Raw genomic sequence first — 19,490 nt, 5'->3', positions numbered from 1 at the left:
GTGTTTCCTGTTACATGGATTGGCCTTCTTACCTTTCCCAGCTATATTAAAGGGAAAGTGAACCAGTGTGGAATCAGTTTCAAAGCTCTTAACACACTCATTCAGATTTGAAGTCCTGACATTGTGTAATAATGTGTGTTTTGGCTAAACCTGAATGTTGGATAGTTTCTCAACTTGGGTAGAACCTCCAAGTTAAATGCTTATTTTAGTAGAATTATCTACTAAGTGGAATATTTTAAGAAATATGATTTATAAGAACTTAAAAGATACCAGGTGTAGTGGTGCACGCCTTTAATCCCAGCAGTTGGGAGGCAGAGGCAGGTGAATCTTTATGAGTTTGAGGCCAGCCTTGTCTACAAAGGGAGTCCAGGACAGCCAAGGCTACATAGAGAAACCCCGTCCCGAAAAATAAAAAAAAAAAAACAAACAAAAACAAAAAAGATGCTTACAGTTATTTGATTGATAGTGATTTGATTCATACAAAACCAAAACATTTTAGAGTATCAGATCAGCCAGAGGCTGCTTATAACTTAAGAGGATTGCCAGGCCTGTGTTTGGATATTCTGTAGAAAACCATCATTTCTATTATGTTTCTCACTAAGAATAATTTAGATTGAACATATTTTATTATGAAATATTTAATCCATAGCACTTCCTAGGTGCTCATTACTTGAAATCATTCCTGTACATTCTCCTAACCCTGTAGATGCAGCTCTTGGTAACAGCCTAAATGATGCTAGAGTTCACGAGTGAGCCTGAGTGCGCACGGTTTAGGTCATATATGAATACAGAAGCCCCTGGCACCCTGGTCTCTGCAGTTAGCTGGCAGCCTCGCAGAGCTTGGCAATTGGCTGCTGCTTCATCATAGGGAAATGTGATCCAGTGAGTTTCCAAGTGGTATTCCTTGGGAAAGTAGACTTTTATCTGTTACAGTGGGGGGCCGGGAGCCTCACCCTTTGAATTGTAGGTTTCTTATCTGTTGTAGAAACTAAAATTCATTTATGTTGCACCAAAGTAAAAAATACTAGAAGATCAAGAAGGATTAACTTCCTGTAAGATTTTGTAGCTAAAAAGTGATATAATGATATCAAGAAAACAAATTAGGGGATCAAATAATCATGCATATGTGTGAAGTTCACAAAGAAGGCAGACAAGACCAACAAAACTGCTAATATTTTTATGTGTGTGCATGTGTATGTTGTGTATATGGAGGCACAGCCATAGTGCTTTTGTGGAGGTCAGAGAACAACTTGGTGAATTTACTCCACCTTTATGTGGGCCTGGGGTATTGAACTTGGATCATGTGGCTTGCGTTTCTCGCCTGCCCCTATAAAACCTCACGTCTTGGCTGTGCTGCGGTAGTAGGAGCAGGTTCCTCTTTACCTCACTTCTGATTCAGGGCGAAAGTGGTTCAGGGCCAGGAAACCAGCAGCTTCCAGTAGTTTTCTTTAAAAATGGCAGGGCTAGTCATATAAATATTTGATGGCTGAGTTCCCACAACATAAAGTATGGAGCAGAAATGCAACTGGTTTTTATTTTTTGTTTTTAATCCATTTCCAAACTTAATAACATAAGAAAATGCAGTCTCTTAATCCTGTTTCGTGCCAGCCTATGCTTTGGAAAGATGGATAATCACGTGAGGTCCTCATGTGTTCTTCACTTGAGTGCCTCTAATTTAAGCCCAGTTCTGTGTAATTGCAGCCAGAGAGAACTAAATCTTGAGGAGCAAGCACAGTGATAATGACGCTTGTTCTGCAGTAGGAATTGCATGTAGTGCTTCTGTGCATTATCGTAATTTAATCCCCACAGCAGGCCTGAGAGGAGTAGGTATATTAGTAGCCCTGTTCTACAGACACAGAAATGCAAATCCTGATGATTTCCATAAGCACTCCAGCTCCTTTAGTGTGATAAGCAATATTTTAAGCACTTTGTTTTAAAATTTATTTTAAAACCATTATTTATCAAAGGTCTGTTATGTTTCTTTGGTAAATGTACAAATAAACTTGTCTAATATAAAAGATTTTTGTTTTGTTTTATATACTGTATGTGTTTGTGGGAGTAGGGGCAGGCTTGCAGATAGGCTCGAATACTCACTCTTAAGGAAACCAGAGCTCCACCTTGGGTGTTAATTCTCAGGAGTTAATGTGCCTTCTTCCCTTTTGAGACAGAGCCTCTCACTAAAACCTGGGCTCAGGTTGGCAGGAACCCAGTCTACCTCACCACCACTGGGGTCATGGACCCCTGCCCTTGTGTTGCCTTTTTCATGCTGGCTGTTAAGTTCAGCTCCTCACGCTTAACACAGCGGTCAGTTTACCAACTAAGCCGTCCTCTCAGAGTGGCCTACCCCCCACAAAGCCTCACACTGTAGCCTGTGCTGGCCTTGAATTTGTAGTAATCCTCCTTATTCAGCCCTGCCCCTCTCCTGCCCCAAGTGCTAGGACTTCAGCTATGAGTTATCATGCCTGGCTTATCTTTGAAAAGTTATATTTTAAATCTTTTTATTTTATGTGTATGGATATATGTCTTTGCACCATGTGTGCATGCTGTCTGAGGAGGCCAGAAGAAGGCATGGGATTATCTGGAGTCACAGCCATGAGCTACCACGGGAGTGCTGGGAATCCCACCCAGGTCCTCTGGAAGAACAACTGTCACACAAGTTTTTAATAGAAAAAGTAGGCTTAGGGGCCAAGATCACCTTGAGCAGTAAGTAGTACAGGTAGTTGGTGATGGAGTTGGGCTTACAGTCATATTCTTAGCCACCGCCTCACGTACTACTTCTGAGGCAGAGTGCAGCGAGAAGGCTGTTTATCTAAGACGTCCCTAGTGACTTTGTACACCTGGAAGTAGTTGCTTAGACTTTCCGTGTTATGGTAGCAGCTGGGCAGGTACAGGAGCCAATTGTAAGCAGCAGTATTTTTTTCTACAATTTTCTTTATGAAAGACTCAGTTTCCATCTTGCATAAAGCAAAAGTCAGCCTTCTATTTAATTATGATGCTTGGATTTTTACCAATATAATCCAGTTGGACGAGTTACCATGTTCCTATAAAAAGCCCTGGAGACAGTCTAAACCATTTTCAGTCTTGGAAATGATACTTCATTTCTGCTTTAATATTTAAAGCTCTTAATAACAGTGAGGTTATTTGTATAAACTATTGTTTCTGAAAATAATACATAATAGCTGATATACATCAGTGTAAGAACATTAGCTTTTAATGTTTAAATTTTTTCCTATACCTAGTTTACCTATTTCTATTTAGAGTTAAGTTGGAGTATAATAAGTAAAGGCCAAGAACTTTGGAGTGTAGCCTGGAGAAATGGCTCAATATGTGCTGTGAAGACTATGACCCCAGTTCCAGTCTCGGTTCCATTTGGTAGGGGGTGAGAATCAGCTCCTCTAACCTCCACATATGTGCCACAGCACGTGGTACGTGCACACACACACCCCACAATGAATAAATGTAAGAAATTTCAATTGGAGTGCCATCATTAAAAATTTTTTTCTATGTCTATAAATGTTTGCCTGCTTGTACATGTATACACCATATGCATACAGAAGCCAGAAGAGGGCACTGGATCACCTAAAGTTACAGGCAGTTATAAGCAACCGTATGGGTGTTGGGAGCTGAACCCAGGTCCTTTACAAGAGCAGCAAGTGCTCTTAACCACTGAGCCATCTCTCTTAACCTTTAAGCCGTCTCTCTGGCATCATCAAATGTTACTTTTAAGAACAAGTTTTGTTTTCATATTGTGTAAGAGTTTTGCATTTTGTCAAATAGTGAGTTGAAATGTTGAAAGGTTGAACTTAGCCTCTTATGCTGTTGCAGGTGCTGTGGAGGTAGGTTCTCAACCTGTGAGTCGTGATCCCTTGGTGTGGGCTTTGAATAACCCTTTCACTTGTGTGGCATATCAGATATTTACATTATGATGCATAACAGTAGCAATTTTTTAAAAAACAAATTTTAATTATGAAGCATCAACAAAATAATTTTGTGGTTGGAGTGGTCACAACATGAAGATTTGTATTAAAGGGTAATAACATTAGGAAGGTTGAGAACTGCTGTTCTAAACCATAGTATATTGGTTACTCTTCTTGTTGCTCTTGCAAAGTGCCTAACAAAGACAACTTAAGGCGTAATTTTTGGCTAATGTGTTGGGGGCACAGAATGTTATGGTGGGCACCATGTGGTGGTAAGGGTAGCTCTAGTTAAGCTGTAGAGATGGTTCAGTGGTTAAGAGCACTGACTGCTCTCCCAGCAGTCCTGAGTTCAATTCTTAGCAGCCACATGGTAGCACACAACCATCTATATTATGGAATCTGATACCCTCTACTTGCTTTAGGTGTACATGCAGACAGAGCAGTCATACAAATAAATAAATACATCTTTCTTTTCTTTCCTTTTCTTATTAACAAAAAGAGTAACTCTAGGCGTGACAGCAGAAGAAGTTTGGAGCTTCGTATTACATTGTCCTCTGTCAGGAAGCAGAGGTGAACGCTCTGTTATGCCATCTCCTTTGTTTTTCCTCCAAGACTCCTGTCCATGAAATGTGCACATTGTAGGTATTACCTCACAGACATGCCTGGGGGGGGGGGGTGTCAGCTAAGTGATTCTAAATGTCAAATCGACAGGTTTAGCCATCATACATTCACCCCTTTAACAGTAACCAAAGCGCTTAATACGTAATATTTCTTATGTGCTATATTAGGGCATTTGATTTTCAGGTGTTGAGTGAGGTCTGATAATCCTTACTAGTTGCCTGATCTAAAAGTGTATCTTTTCCTTCCCCCTCCCTTCCTCTCCCTTCCTTTTGTGGCAGGCTCTTGCTGTGTTGCCCACTCTTGCCTCAAACTTTGGGGCTCAAACAGTCCTCCCACTCCAGCCTTCCCAGTAGCTGGGCTATAAGTACCAAACCCAGCTTGTCTTGTCTTTTTGACAGATTGGATTTATGACCTAGAAACTAGGCCCCCTAAAGTGGCATCTAGGCAGTTTGATCAGGATTAAAACAAAACAACTTTGTTGTTCTGGTGGTGCTAGGAGCTAACCCACTTGTCCCGCATGCAGAATGGGTGCTATTTTGGTAAGCTACGTCAGCTCTCAAATAGTTTAAATTTGAATGTTGTAGGCCTTAAGTAAAAGTTGGCAATATGCAGAATTCTCCTCTGCCTGGCTGTGGGATTTATGTCTTACATCACCTATAAAGCTGGACAGGAGCTTGTGTTGGCACAGCTTATGCAAATGGTTGCTGTGGTTCCCCCACCCAGGGCCTTGTTCTGTTCCAGGATTCTGTTCATGCTCCCACATTGCATTCATTTGTTGTTTGTGCCTGTCTTTCCTGATTTGTAACAGTTGTGTTTTTCTCCTCACCTGTTTCCTTAAATGTCTTGTTGCTGGTGAAACTCACACTAGTGTTGGATTAGAGTTCTTACTATAATTGTCATCCTTTTTGTAGTTAATAATAGCTTGAGAGAGCTTTTCTCCTAATTATTATTATTATTATTTTTTATTTCATTCAGTATTGTTTGATCATGTCCTTTCCTATTCCTCAGCTCCTTCCAGATTCTCCCCAACCTAACTTCATGTCTTTTTGTTTTGGTTTGCTTTGGTTTGGTTTTGGTTTTTTTGAGACAGGGTTTCTCTGTGTAACCTTGGCTGTCCTGGACTTGATTTGTAGACCAGGCTGACCTCGAACTTACAGCAATCCACCTGCCTCTGCCTCCTGAGTGCTGGGATTAAAGGCATGCACAACCTCACCCAGCACATTTCACTTTCTTTTGATAAGTAAGTCTTTGGTGAAAAGCTTGTGGACATATATTTAAACTGTTAAATTTATATTTAGAGACTGAGTTTTACTATGTAGCCCTGGCTGTCCTGCAACTAACTCTCTATGTAGATCGGACTAGCCTCCAGAGATCTGCCTTCCTCTGCCTAAGGCGTGTACCACCACTGCCTGGTGTTCATGTAGTTTTATTCAACATTGAACAGGAATGAAGTAGGATCTTCAGACTTTGATTGTTATTAAATTTTTCTTTTTAAAGGGTGTAAGAATATTTGAATAAGAGTGCCTTTGATCACTAGCCTGAAAGTCTAGCTAGATGCGAAGATGTGCTTCACCGTTGATGAAAACTGAGCTGCTGACTTGCCTTCAGTGGGTGGAGTGCGGCTCTAAGCAATCCCGTCTGCCTAAGTAAACCCCATTTCCCCGGCTAGGAGAAAACCCTGCCTTTGAGAAGATGCTACTAGTTCAGTAGGCTCTGTACCAAACTGTAGGACCAGATTTGATTTGGGAGCTGTAGCTGTAGCGAGGAAAGAAATAACTGCTATGTACCTGTATTGGCCCAGCAGCTTTGAGAAGGGAGGCAGCTTGTGAACTCTGCCCAGGGGTTGGGCTCTTGAAGTGATACTAAGGACGGACTTGTTGCAGGCCCAAACTTATGTTTTGTACATTGACTGAAAATGCCTTAAGCTTCTTCAGATTGTTAGGAGCACCTTCTATTAAGTTGAATTCCTTTCCTTGGATAGCTTAATTCTTTCTGAGCCAAATTAATAAAATGACATTTCTTACTAAGAATGAATTATTAAGTAAAGTGCAGGCACTGGCTAGGAAAGCAATTGATGCAGTTTGTTTTCAAAGCCTTGAAAGTGCTGCCGTGTGCATAGATCACAGGGACTGGCTTAAGTGCCAACATGTGAGGCATTAATTTTCTTTTGCAGAGGATTCCAAGTTCACAGGATATTAGAAGTGCTGACTTGGCAGTGAAGTCCCATTTGTAACATGTTAGATTAGGAAGTGGATTGATTTATATGTTGAAGTAATGGATCAAGGCACAGTCGGTGCTTAAGAAAATGGAGAGCACATTAAATAAGAGCATTTCCAAGTAAAGAAGTACAAGCATCATAGAACAGTGACCCTGTCACACTCTAGGTGAGGTCGGGGTATGTTTGATTAGTTGATTCCTAGATGTGGCCCACAGAGGCCTTTTATATTTCAGAGGATGCTGTCTTGAGAGTCTCTCATGACCACAAGGATTAATCTTTCTGAACTCAGAAGTGAATCACTGTATCCTATTAGCTGTCTGGATTGATTCCAGTTACTCTTTTTCTCGGTGGTAACCGATATGAAGATCTGACTGTTTTGCTCTCCTTCCTGTTGCTTTAACCTCTGATACTTAGACTCTTTAGGGAAGATAACACTGACCATCTCACTGCAAAAATCAGATGCACTTACACTGATGTATTGAACTCCGTGGTTGACCCATTAACTGAGCATTTATACAGTTGAAGCCCTTGTGGTCTTTTAGCCAACAACCGTAATGAGTAACATGTGGGACATAGAATCGACCATTTCAATGTTGTGGCTCAGTGAGCTTATGAAACTAATCAACACTTTCTTATCTGTGTTCATTCTGAGGACTTAAGGGTCAAATGCTGTCCCCTCTCCTTCCATCTTCTGAATGATTAGATATGGTACCCTAAGTCGTATTTGTTTGGAAGGTGCCTTCAATGTTAAAGGATTCATACAAGAGCCTGTGTAGTTGAAACATTGCTAAGATTCCCTTATCATTAGTTCATTTGTCGATTGAGGAAACAAATTATTTCAAGTTTGTTGTTTTTTCTTTTAAGTTTTAATTTGATTTATGTGGATGGGCGTTTTGCTTGCGTGTATGTCTCTGCAGTACATACATGTCTAGTGCTTGCAGAGGCCAGAAAAGGATGCTCATTTCCCTAGAGCTGGAGTTACAAACGAGCCACTGTATGGGTGCTACGAGTTGAACCTTGGTCCTCTTTAACTGTTTACCCATCTCTCCAGCCCCTTGGAGCTTATTTCTTTCTTACTGTGCTTGATTTATACATTAAACTTTTTCACAGTATGGAAGAAGCATGCATGTAGCTCAGCGTACTCCATCATTTTAGGATCCATTGTGGGGGGGGGGGCCTGGGACATAGCTCCATGGGTAAAGGAGGACTGCTCTAACACTAACTGCATAGATGCTTGTGTTCTTTAAGGACACATTGCTCGAGGAGCCTTGCCTTTTTTTTTTTTTTTTTTTTGGTTTTTTGAGACAGGGTTTCTCTGTGTAGCCTTGGCCATCCTGGACTCACTTTGTAGACCAGGCTGGCCTCGAACTCACAGCGATCCGCCTGCCTCTGCCTCCCGAGTGCTGGGATTAAAGGCGTGTGCCACCACGCCCGGCTCAAAATGTTATCTCTTGCCTGTTTCTGAGCTGTTACCAGTTAAGGTCTGGCCATAAAACACAGATGTTGCCAAAGAATGGTTGGAATATTTTTGCAGTGGTGGTGCACGCCTTTAAGCCCAGCACTTGGGAGGCAGAGGCAGGTGGATTGCTGTGAGTTCAAGGCCAGCCTGGACTCCAGAGTGAATCCAGGACAGCCAAGGCTACACAGAGAAACCCTGTCTCAAAACCCAGTGCTCCCCTCCCCCTTCTCCTCCCCCGCCGCCAGAAAGAAAGAAAGAAAGAAAAGGGTAGGATCTTGCTTTGTTGAGCAGACTGGTTCCAAACTGATAGACTTCTCTTGCCTTGGGCTTTTGATGAGTGGGGACAATAGGCACCTGTCTAACTTAAATTCTTTTCCGTGTTCTGTTTCTATGGTCTGAGGCTTGCACATCTTTGTATTATTACACTGTGACAAAGTGCCTGAGATAATCAACTTCAAGAGAAGAAATGATTCTATTGTTTGACAAGTTTGGTTTATGTTCTGTTCTGCTAGCGTTGTGGTTTTTGAACATTATTATATGAATGCACATGAGAAATTGTGGTGTTCCAGAATCCCCTTCAAGGGCATACTGCAGATAACCCAACCTGATGACCTCTTCCTCATTCTCCATATCTGGTCCATCACCATGTCTTGCCGAGTCTCTTCTTACTGTGCCTCACCTTAGTTCAAGCAACCACTAACTACCCTTCCATTGGGTCATGTGCATCTATCTGTTGTTCCGAGCCCTGCCCTTGCTTACCAGAACAGGCACCAGAAGCCATGCCTTTGTGCTTAGCATCTCTCAACACTTTCAGTGATGAAGACTGAGATCCTTTTAAGAACAAGTTTGGTTTTGGTTTTTTGTTTTGTTTTGTTTTTGCTCATGCTTGCATACTGAGCCTTTAGCACTTTGTTAAATATACTTCCTTGACGAACATATTTTTGTTGTATGAGTGAATTAAGGAAATTATTTGGAGTTGTAGCTGTTCTTAACTTTTCGTATACACTTTATCGTATACACTGGAAGGTCATTTTTAAGTTCTGGCATACTTCCTGGGACACAGGCTTTTTATATAAAGTACCACAAGCCTATCAACAGCCACTGAGGAAGCTGAGGCAGGAAGGGTTCAAGATCTGTCTGGGCAAATTGAGTTTCAAGACAAGCCTGAGTAACTTAGCAAGACCCTATCTCACAATTAAAAAAAAAATCTAAAAAGAGGTTTAGATAATAGCTCAGTGGGAGAGTTCAGGCCTAGCATGTATTTGTAGTACCAGAAGGGGAGAAAGACAAATATCTGAGATTATATTTTTAAAAAGAAATACCCCCCAAAAGAAAGTTGATACGGAACCATAGCTAGTCCTACCAAATTCAACCTGAGACAGAGCAGTAGAGGCACTGTTAGACCGTGGCTATCTTGCTATTCAGACACTCTAATTTACAGTAGTTTGTCATGGGTCCCGTGAATCAGTCAGTGTAAACCTAATCATACTTAAGGATTAGTTTGAACAAATACAAAATTGAATTTCCTCTTGTTTGTCTTGAAATGGCTGACTTTCAAAATAAAAGGGACTTCTGTGTAGTTTTTGGCAGTTCTTTTGTTATGACCCAGCCCCCTGTCCCCCAGGAGTGAGTGGTGGTTGAGTGCTTGCAAGAGCCTCGACACATGGAAGTCTGAGGACAACTTGCAGGAGTCAGTTCTCTCCTTCCACCATGTAGGTCCTGGAGACCACACTCAGGTTGTCAGGCTTGAATAAGTGCTTTTACCTGCTAAGCCATCATGCCATCTTGTGATTCTTAATGTCCACCCCACCACATCGGAATATTCCTACAGCATTCTTAAGCACCTTCCATCCACCCTTCGGTTGTTTTTTAGCCTTTAGATCTTGAAGTATAATAAAAAGAACTGTACTGCGTTGTAGTTGTAAGATATTGATCCTGTATGAACGTTAAATGACTGTGTCTATCTGCAGATCTTTTGAATAACTCTGAAACTCTGGTTTGTCTTTTGATAGGCTCTTGCAGCCAATGCTGGAACGGGCTTTGCTGTTGCTGAGCCTCAGATTGCGATGTTCTGTGGGAAGCTGAATATGCATGTGAACATTCAGACTGGGAAATGGGAGCCTGACCCAACAGGCACCAAGAGCTGCCTTGGAACAAAGGAAGAAGTTCTTCAGTACTGCCAGGAGGTAAGAGCATTGCCAGAAAGCCCACCTCCTCCCTGCCCCCTTCTGGATCAGGGTTGCATGTGTTCCCCTGCGCAAGATCTGCACAAGCCAGAGCTCTGGCCCCTTTTGTTTCTAAGTATCTAGTATGATTTAGACATTGCAGAGGTTTTGTTTGTTTGTGTTGTGAGTTCAGTTCTTTGCAGAAGTTTGGTAGGTACCTAGTTTTGTTGAGGAAAGCAAAAATTTGTCATGTGTATGTTTGTGGGTTTTGCATGTTCATAGAAAGCTGCCAGTGTTGTGAAGGATCCTCTAGATAGGATTGGACTTAACCCTTTGCTTCAGTAATGAAATAATGCGAGGTAGTTTAAGTTTTTTATGAAGACTCCCATATAGGACCAGGGAGGGATGAAGTGTAGTTTTAATTCCATCAGCAGGCACTTCATAGACTTGGCTCTAAAATGTTTTACTTCAGGAGCTCAGCAGTGTGTACACATCCTGCGTATGAAATTGGTACCCAGTCAGATTGGTTTTGGGTCGAAAGCCTGCTGCATTGGCCTTGCATACAGATCTCCCTTTAAAATGTAATCCCTGGGAGGAGTCAGGAATACAAGCTATCAAAAGAAAACCAGCCTTTGTCTTATCTCCAGTGGAACCTGGAGGGAGGGAGCAGGTGCAGCTTTCACATACAGAATGACAATGGCGAGTTTGTGGACCTGTACATGCTGTGGAAGTGCTCAGGGAGCAACTGCATCATTGGTGCCAAGGGACCTCATGTTCAGCCAGATGAATGGCTAAGGTTGACAAGGTCACAGGCAGGTTTAATGACGAGTTTAAAACCTGTGCTATCACAGTGTGGGCAAGCCAGATGATTCTGTTCTTCATTTGGTGAAGGCTGATGGTAGTTTCTCAAAAAACTTTTGACTAGAGGAAATTGGGTAATACCTGTTATAAACAAACAGTGAGAAACACCGCCCCCCCACCCACCCAAAAAAAAAGAAGAAAAAGAAGGAGATGGAAAGAAAGAAAACTAACAGTTCAGTGTATTTTTATTCTGTGGCTAGAATGTGTAGTATAGCAGAACTAAGTAGAACTAGAGGCTGATGTCACATGTGGCTGTAGGTGGAGGAATGTACCATCTGCAGCAGGGTCACTGTGTGGATTTTGTTGTTGTTCTTAAATAGATATACCCAGAGCTGCAGATCACAAATGTGATGGAAGCCAACCAGCCAGTCAGTGTTGATAGTTGGTGCCGAAGGGACAAAAAACAGTGCAAGAGTCACATCGTTATACCATTCAAGTGTCTTGGTAAGTGTTTTTGGTTGCCTTTTAGAAAAGGAGTTCCTCCCCACCGCTGAAACTCTGCTCTTGGCTCACAGTAGAGTATCTGCGTCTGTTAAAATGAAGTTAATGGAGGAATTTCTCATGGGTTCTTGTTTCTTCCTTGTGTTGGAGGTAGACTTCTTTGGGACTGACTGTCTCTCCCATTGTAAACCTTTTTGTCTCTGGAGGATAAGCCTTTCCCAGGACACCAAACAGAAGCATTACCTGAAACGCAGCGCAGATTTGCCCTTAACATTAACCATTTGAAATCATTGTTAACAAAGATAGTTAAGGGATCATCTGCCCCTGCAGTTCTTCTGTCCAGATGTGACCAGCTGGCAGGATTCACATCAGGTCCGGGGTTGTACTGTATGTAGGTGTATGTTCGCTGCATCCAGTGTGACTAGTTTAGATGCTATGTGGTGTATTTAGTAGGAAGGTACAGTTCAATCTTTCCCTGCCTCACAATGAGCATATAAATAGTGACCCAAGTGAGGCAGATTGGTGATGAATAGAGAAAGTAAAACTTAGGCTATCTGGGAGGGACAAATTTAGTCATGTCTGACACTATATGGCTTGTGCATCATTACAAGTGTTCCTTTTTAGCTTTTGAATTTACCATATCCACTAACATTCTTCCTGTTGCCAGATGCTAGGTCAGTGTTTCTGTAGTGAGAATCTGGAGTCAACTCCACAGAGCCCTGTTAATCTCAAAGATGTCTACCAAGGGTAGCTACCAGACAGATCTCAGTGTGCTGTCTTTCTGTTACCTGGCCATAGCCTCCAGGAGCCCCATGAATGATTTCTATTTGTAGCTGGCAGAACCTCTGCTGTAGATATATTTACATGTGTAGACGTGTTGGGGTCTTACCCAAGTAAGCAGTCTTTGTTATTCTAAAGAGATTTCAGCACCTTGGGAAAGGGCTTAAAACCTGGATGGCTGCCATAGCTTTGCTTGACTGGACTGACATCATAAGAAAGGAAAGCTGAGTTGGAGGCAACTCAGAACTGCTGCAGCTTATCTGAAATCAGGATAGGATTTGTGTATGGCTTTGTTTGTTGGGGGGGGGCACCCCAACCAGTCTGTTTCTGTGTTTGTGCAAGGATTTAGGAAATTACATGACTATATTGTACTGAAAGTGGTTAAATTGATCATCACTGTTACAATCTTGGGTATAAACTTAGTAAGATATTTTCAGTGTTTGTTAAACTTGACAAGTAATGATGTCCTTAGGTAAGTTTTCTCCATAGCCTTCTAGCAAATTACTGTACAAGAGGCAAAATGCAACAGTGAACTGATAGAACTGGGGTGAAATTTAGATGCACTTCCTTCAAGTTCACTGTTGGAAAAGGTTTGTTTGATTGATTGATTGTTTGTTTGTTTTTAATAAAAGCTTGCAAGGGATCACGAATTAAAACGATCAATTCTAGTTTCTGTGTTTAGTTAGCCATGATGAACATTTTCTTCCAGTACATACATACACATATACGTAAATCTTTTTTCTTTCTTTCTTTCTTTCTTTTTTTTTTTTTTTTTGAGATTTATTTATTTATTATTCATACAGTGTTCTGCCTGCATGTGTGCCTGCACCCCAGAAGAGGGCACCAGATCTCATTGTAGATGGTTTTGAGCCGCCATATGGTTGCTGGGAATTGAACTCAGGACCTTTGGAATAGCAGACAGTGCTCTTAACCTCTGAGCCATCTCTCCAGCCCCGTAAATCTTTTTTCTAAATGGAATAAGATTGCATAGGTTCTTTTTGAAATGACCTTGGACAGCTGTTATATGCTACTTTTAGGGTTATAACATGTCATTGCCTGAGAAAGGCCTCACTGTCTATACCTGGCCAGCCTCCCACCCCCTACCCTCCACAGTGCTAGGATTAAAGATGTATGCTGCCATGTCTAACATTTGCTTACTTGATTTTTTTTTTTAACAAAAATTTACCAACTCTGGTAGAAACTCCATGTTGAATCCAACTGTATTTCTTATGATGATAGTGTTCTCACCATCATTTAGTTCCTTCTTGATGGCTATTTTATGTTAATAGCACTGGGATTGTTATTAATGTAAAACATTGGTTTTATTACTTGGGGTAAAATTTTAACTTGGAATTACTGAATCAGTCAGTATTTTTCCATTTCTAAGAGTTCAATTTGTAGTAGAGTACACACCTTTGATGCCGGCGTTCAGGAGGCAGAGGCAGGTGAACTATTATGAATTCAAGGCAACCTAGGGCTACATAGTGAGGCCTTGTCTAAATTCCCAGACTCCCTAAAATAGGAGTTTAGTGTATTTTCAAATTTAACTTCACTCTTTTTTTCCCTTTAAAGAGATGATTCATTTATTGAATAGCTAAAGAGTGGTGGTATTTAATATATAGCACCATAAAATGATATTTATAAACACTTTATTTTACAATTTAATACTGAAATATTTCAAGCATCCTGAAAAGTTAAAACTATATTCAGACTTGCCATTGCTGTTTAAGGTCTTTAATATTTGCCATGCTTTCTCTCCCCCACTCTCATATCCTTCATTTGTTTTACCCCTTCCCTGGCAAGTAGCCAGTACCAGAGTGCATTTGACACCATTTTGGAGTTTATCCAAAATGTTATATAAATAGATAAAGTTAACTCAGTTAAACCTTATTATGTAATATTCCATTATATGGGTATTATTTGTTTAGGGTTTCTATAGAATATATACAAAGTGGTGAAATTACTGATTTAATTGTTTCTGATTTTGCAGTTGTATAAAACGGTAGAGGTTACAAATTAAAGTGCATTAACTCATACTGTATACAGGTTCTACCTTGCATAAACCTTGATGACCCAGAAAAGACAGCACCATTATCTAACTTACATTGACATTTCTACTTTCCTGTCTAATAATTTAATAGTGATGTGAAACCCACTTGTCATGTATAACAAGGAGACTTCTTACTGCTGAAATGTATGATAAAGACATACTCCACCCCTATTCTATTGCTGTGAAGAGACACCCATAACCAAGGCATTTAATTGGGGGCCTTACTTATAGTTTCAGAGCTTTAGTCCATTATCATTATGGCGGAAAACATGGGGCACACAGGCAGACATGATGCTGGAGAGGATCTGAGAATTCTACATCTGGATCTGCAGGCAGCAGGAAGAAAGGGCCTGGCGTGGGTTTTTGAAACATCAAAGCCTACCTTCAGTGACACACTTTCTCCAACAAGGCCACAGTTCCTAATCCTTCTCAAGTAGTGCCATTCCCTAATGACTAAACATTCAAATACATGGGGCCATTCTTAGTCATACCACCAGAACCCCCTTGGTAAGATTAGTGACTCCCCTTTTTTTAACTGAGACACAGGCATGCTGTCAGACCTGGCTATGGCTTTGCCTAGTCTTTCTCAGAGCTGGGCTAGAAATCTTTTCTTAGCATACTGTGTCTGCGTTCTCTCACTCTCCCCTTTTTCTGTTTTTGAGACAAGGTTTCTGTGTGTGGCTGTGACTATCTTGGAACTCCCTCTGTAGACCAGAGTGGCCTCTTAGCCTGCCTCTGCCTCCGGAGAGCTGGGATTAAAGGCGAGTGCCACCACACCTGGCCTCCCTTTTCTTCCTTGTTTCACTCCCTGCACCTAACTTGAGGCTAACTTGTTTGCTCTCCCGTAGTTTTTTCCTTACATCTTTGCACTAGCAAAGAAAGCACACATAGCCCTTCTTTATTTCTTTCTATTTAGACCCTGTATGGGCACGTGGATGCATCAAGTTCACCTGGAAAAGCAATTTACTGAGTCCACCTGTACACAGCTCCATCAGAATCTCTGAACAGTAATCCAATTATAAACACACACTTTTTTTTTAGTATAGAAAATTAACAAATATCTAAATATTTGAATTAGTAATGATATTAATCTTCACATCCATCTTTCCCATGTGTGTAACGGTCAGTGCAGGGGAAGCAGGCCAGACTTCCTTTCATTCCTCCAAGTTGAGACCTACAGAGAAAAAAAAAAGAATAGCAGTGAACATCTCTGCCCTTTTTTTTTTTAAATAGAAACATACAATTTATTTGTCTCTTGGGAAACATCATTTAGTACAGTTAGAATTTTAGCATATGTGAAATACAAGTATTTCATTTATTTTTCATTTATAGAACATGTGTACACTAAACTGTTTATTAACTAGTTAAAAAATTGACAAATGGAATTACTAGCTAATGGCTGGGTTGTTAAAGAACACTTGATTATTAATTTCCAAAGCAGTGACTCACACTGGTAGCACACAGCACAAAGATATAATAAACTAACATCTTTAAGCTGCCATTGATGTGTATAAAGCGCCACTGCTTTCATGAGGCGCTAAGTCAGTATCAACAGAATGTGGACAGTGGTCCAGCAGTACTTTTGAGAGCTGTGAGGACTAACAGTGCCACCAGACATCCTGGGCTTTGCATAACACCTCTGCTCTTTACTGAGACTTTAAAACTTTCCCCTGAAACAAAACAAAACAAACAAACAAAAACCTTTCCCCTGACTTCTCCCAGCCCCTCAGCATCTCCCACACACACTTCTGGCTGCTGACTTATTTGAAAGTCAATTGGGACATTGAAAATCTCACTTCTAAACACCTTAAGCTTCTCAACGCAGGGATAATCTACTGTATACTGATGATACGGTCACCACACTTAATAATCTCCTTTATAGTCTCCTTTTCAAAAAGAATCACACTATTTTTCACTCAGGGGAGTTTCTCAGTCTTTTAAATGTTCAGTGACAATAATATATTTTGAGTCCAGACCATTTGTTTAATAATCTGTTCCTGGAGACTAGGGAGATGGTTCACTCAGCAGTTAAGAACTTGTTGCTTGTGGTAGAAGACCAGAGTTTGGTACCCATGTTGGGTAACTCAAAACCTCCTGTAACCTAATTCCAGAGGTCCTATGTTCACCTACACATTTGTACATATACACATACTTCCTACAGGGTCTTTAATCTCATTGTGATCCTTGAGATTGTGAATTGGTTTTGTTTGTTTTTTGTTTTTCGAGACAGAGTTTCTTTCTCTGTGTAGCGTTGGGCTGTCCTAGACTCACTTTGTAGACCAGGCTGGCCTCGAACTCACAGTGATCTCCCTGCCTCTGCATCCCAAGTGCTAAGCTTAAAGGCACGCACCACCACACCTGGTTGAGATCCTGAATTGTAAAAACTTATCTTGATCCCAGTGTAATCGTTGAGATTATGAGCTGTAAAAATCAGTCTTTGATCCTATTGTGATCCCTGAGATTAAACTGCAAATCCCTTTTTCTTGTGGTTGAGCCTTAACACACCTTTAATCCAAGAGCTTTCTGTTTATTATAAACAGGTGATTCTGGTGTGGTTCAGCCAGCCTTACACACACTTTTAATCTAAGAGCTCTCTGTACACAGGAGTTAATAAAGTTAACCCGAGGTCAAGAGGCAGCGATTAGAGAGTAGGAGGACTTGAGGAGTGTTTAAGACAGGTGTAGCAGTAGAAGGGGTGCTCGAGCTCTTCGACTCATAGCTTTCTAGCTCCTCAGTTTCTTGGTCTTTGACTTTTTGGGCTTTGAGCTAGCAAGCCTTGGCGTTGAGTTTTTTAGCCTTTTCTTCCTGGGCTGCCAGCTGAGCTAGTGAGTTTTTTGGGGCCTTCTCCATTGGAAGTTCAGCTGGGTCCTTTCTGTACCTCTTCAAGCTAGCAGATTTTTCACCACAACATCTGGCTCCTGAGTCTTTTGGTAAAATAGAACCATCTGGCATTGGGATTTTCATTTAAAACAACACAAACCCATACACACAGATTTAAAAAAAAACACACACACACAAAAACAAAAAAAACCTTTAAACTGTAGAATATCTTGGAATTTGAATTTGTTTTGTTAGGATTACATTCAAAAAATTAATTTTGGCAGGCATACTGTAGGTGATACTGATACTGTTAGGGCATTGTACGTGTCAGCTTGTCCTGAGTGGGAGCATTGTTGTGGTCACCAGGTTTTGGTTGTTTCCCATTGTGAAGGTTCCTCTCTCTTTTGTGAATAATTTGTACCTATATCACTTGTTCTAATGGGTGTGTAAAGAAAGACACACTGGTCATGAGGAATGCTTGTGTATCTACTTGACATAGTCGTGGAGGGGATCCTGTTTACATCTCCCCAGAAACAGGGATCTGGTGTCCACGTGTGCTCATTGTGCGCCTGGCTGTGCAGACCTTATCAGGAGGGTCTGCACTGAAGGCTGCTTTTACCCGGAATCATAACTAGATTTGCTTCTGACAAAGCCTTTTTTCCCCACAGTAGGCGAATTTGTAAGTGATGTTCTGCTAGTTCCAGAAAACTGCCAGTTTTTCCACCAAGAGCGAATGGAGGTGTGTGAGAAGCACCAGCGCTGGCACACTGTAGTCAAGGAGGTAAGAGCTAGTGTGGAACAGGCAGTCGCCATTTGTCAGAAGAGAGTGGATTTCTTTTCCACCAACACCATGCTTTTCAATTTCTTTCTTTCTTACTTTACTTTAAACAGAGTCTTGTTTTGTAGCTCAGGCTGACCTAGAACTCATCACAATCCTCCAACTTTAGCCTCCCTCATGCTAGGTTTAAGAGTGACATGTAACACCACACCTAGGTATTTCTGTGTTAAATTATAAATACCTAGGAGGCTGGAGAGAGGGTTCAATGGTTAAAAGTGCTTCCTGCCCTCTCGGTGGACTGAGTTAGGTTCCCAGCACCCACATCAGGTGACTCAGAACCACCTGTAGTTCCAGGTCCCTGGGGTCTCATGTCCTCATCTGGCCTCTACAGGCACCTGCATATATGTGGCAGACATATAAATAAAAATAAAAATAAACAGTTGGGAGAAGACTAGATATTTTTCATACAGAGATAGAGCATGACAAGTCTGGTTCCTAGACTTGAAAGTGTTGGGGAGCCAAGGATATAAGCTGGTAGTGGAGCTCTTGCATAGCATTTGAAGCCTTGGCTTCCATTTATTCCTGGCACTGACAGAAAAAGAACAGAAAACACTTTAGTGGCATTTCCTCCTTCATTTGAGCTGGGATATAGTTTAGTAAAAGAGCAGTTATTCAGTATGTACAAGCCTTGGATTTGATCCCTGGCACCACCGAGTGGGGTGGGAGTTATTAAAAGACAGTTGCTCCTAAGAAGTCATCCTAGCCCCTCAGGTCAGTGCAGAACTAGCCAACTCTAGAGAACCTAGGTGTGTGCGTGCATAAAAGCACAGAAGGCAAGCTTGGGCACCATTCACTCCTCTGGTAAGGAGGAACACCCTTGCTTACTCTGATCCCGCAGTTAGATGCGTTCTCCAAGTCACTTGTCTTTAGTCAGATTTTCAAGTGGTACCTAGGGCAGAAATAATGGCATTGGATAGCCTGAACTGGTATTCCTAAAACTTTTTTTTTTCCTTAAATCTTTTGTTTTGTTTTGGTGTTTTTTGAGACAAGGTTTCTCTGTGTAGCCTTGGCTGTCCTGGGCTTGCTCTATACACCAGGCTGGCCTTGAACTCACAGAGATTTGCCTGCCTCTGCCTTTTTGAGTGCAGGGATTACAGGCATGGGCCACCATGGCCAGCTGTTCCTTGATCTTAGGTTTGGTCTTTATTTGTTTTTGGCTCAGATGAGATTATAAATTAAGCAAGAATTTCAAGTCTTCTTAAAATACTAGCATGATAACTTTCTGAAAGAATAGACAATGTGTTCAGAAGAGAACGCATTAGCACCTAGTGTTCTGATAAGGTGTTTTGTTTGTTTGTTTTTAATGAAGCTAGGGATCAA

At 41.2% G+C, this 19,490-nt stretch overlaps 1 protein-coding gene and 1 pseudogene across 4 annotated transcripts in view; both read left to right on the top strand.

Annotated features, from left to right (window-relative positions):
- The window catches only part of Aplp2 (amyloid beta precursor like protein 2), a 64,809-nt gene that overhangs the window by 22,955 nt on the left and 22,364 nt on the right, over window positions 1-19,490 (top strand). For all 4 annotated transcript variants that reach the window (XM_051156118.1, XM_051156117.1, XM_051156115.1 and 1 more), the window contains exons 2-4: window positions 10,228-10,401; window positions 11,562-11,685; window positions 18,001-18,113. In XM_051156118.1, coding sequence (XP_051012075.1) covers window positions 10,228-10,401; window positions 11,562-11,685; window positions 18,001-18,113 — 411 coding nt within the window. The remainder of the gene's footprint in view (window positions 1-10,227; window positions 10,402-11,561; window positions 11,686-18,000; window positions 18,114-19,490) is intronic.
- LOC127198254 (40S ribosomal protein S21-like) lies at window positions 10,974-11,358 on the top strand (annotated as a pseudogene).

The sequence above is a fragment of the Acomys russatus genome, chromosome 14, assembly GCF_903995435.1.
Source record: "Acomys russatus chromosome 14, mAcoRus1.1, whole genome shotgun sequence".
Lineage (NCBI taxonomy): Eukaryota > Metazoa > Chordata > Mammalia > Rodentia > Muridae > Acomys > Acomys russatus.
This window is presented reverse-complemented; position numbering and strand designations above follow the sequence as displayed.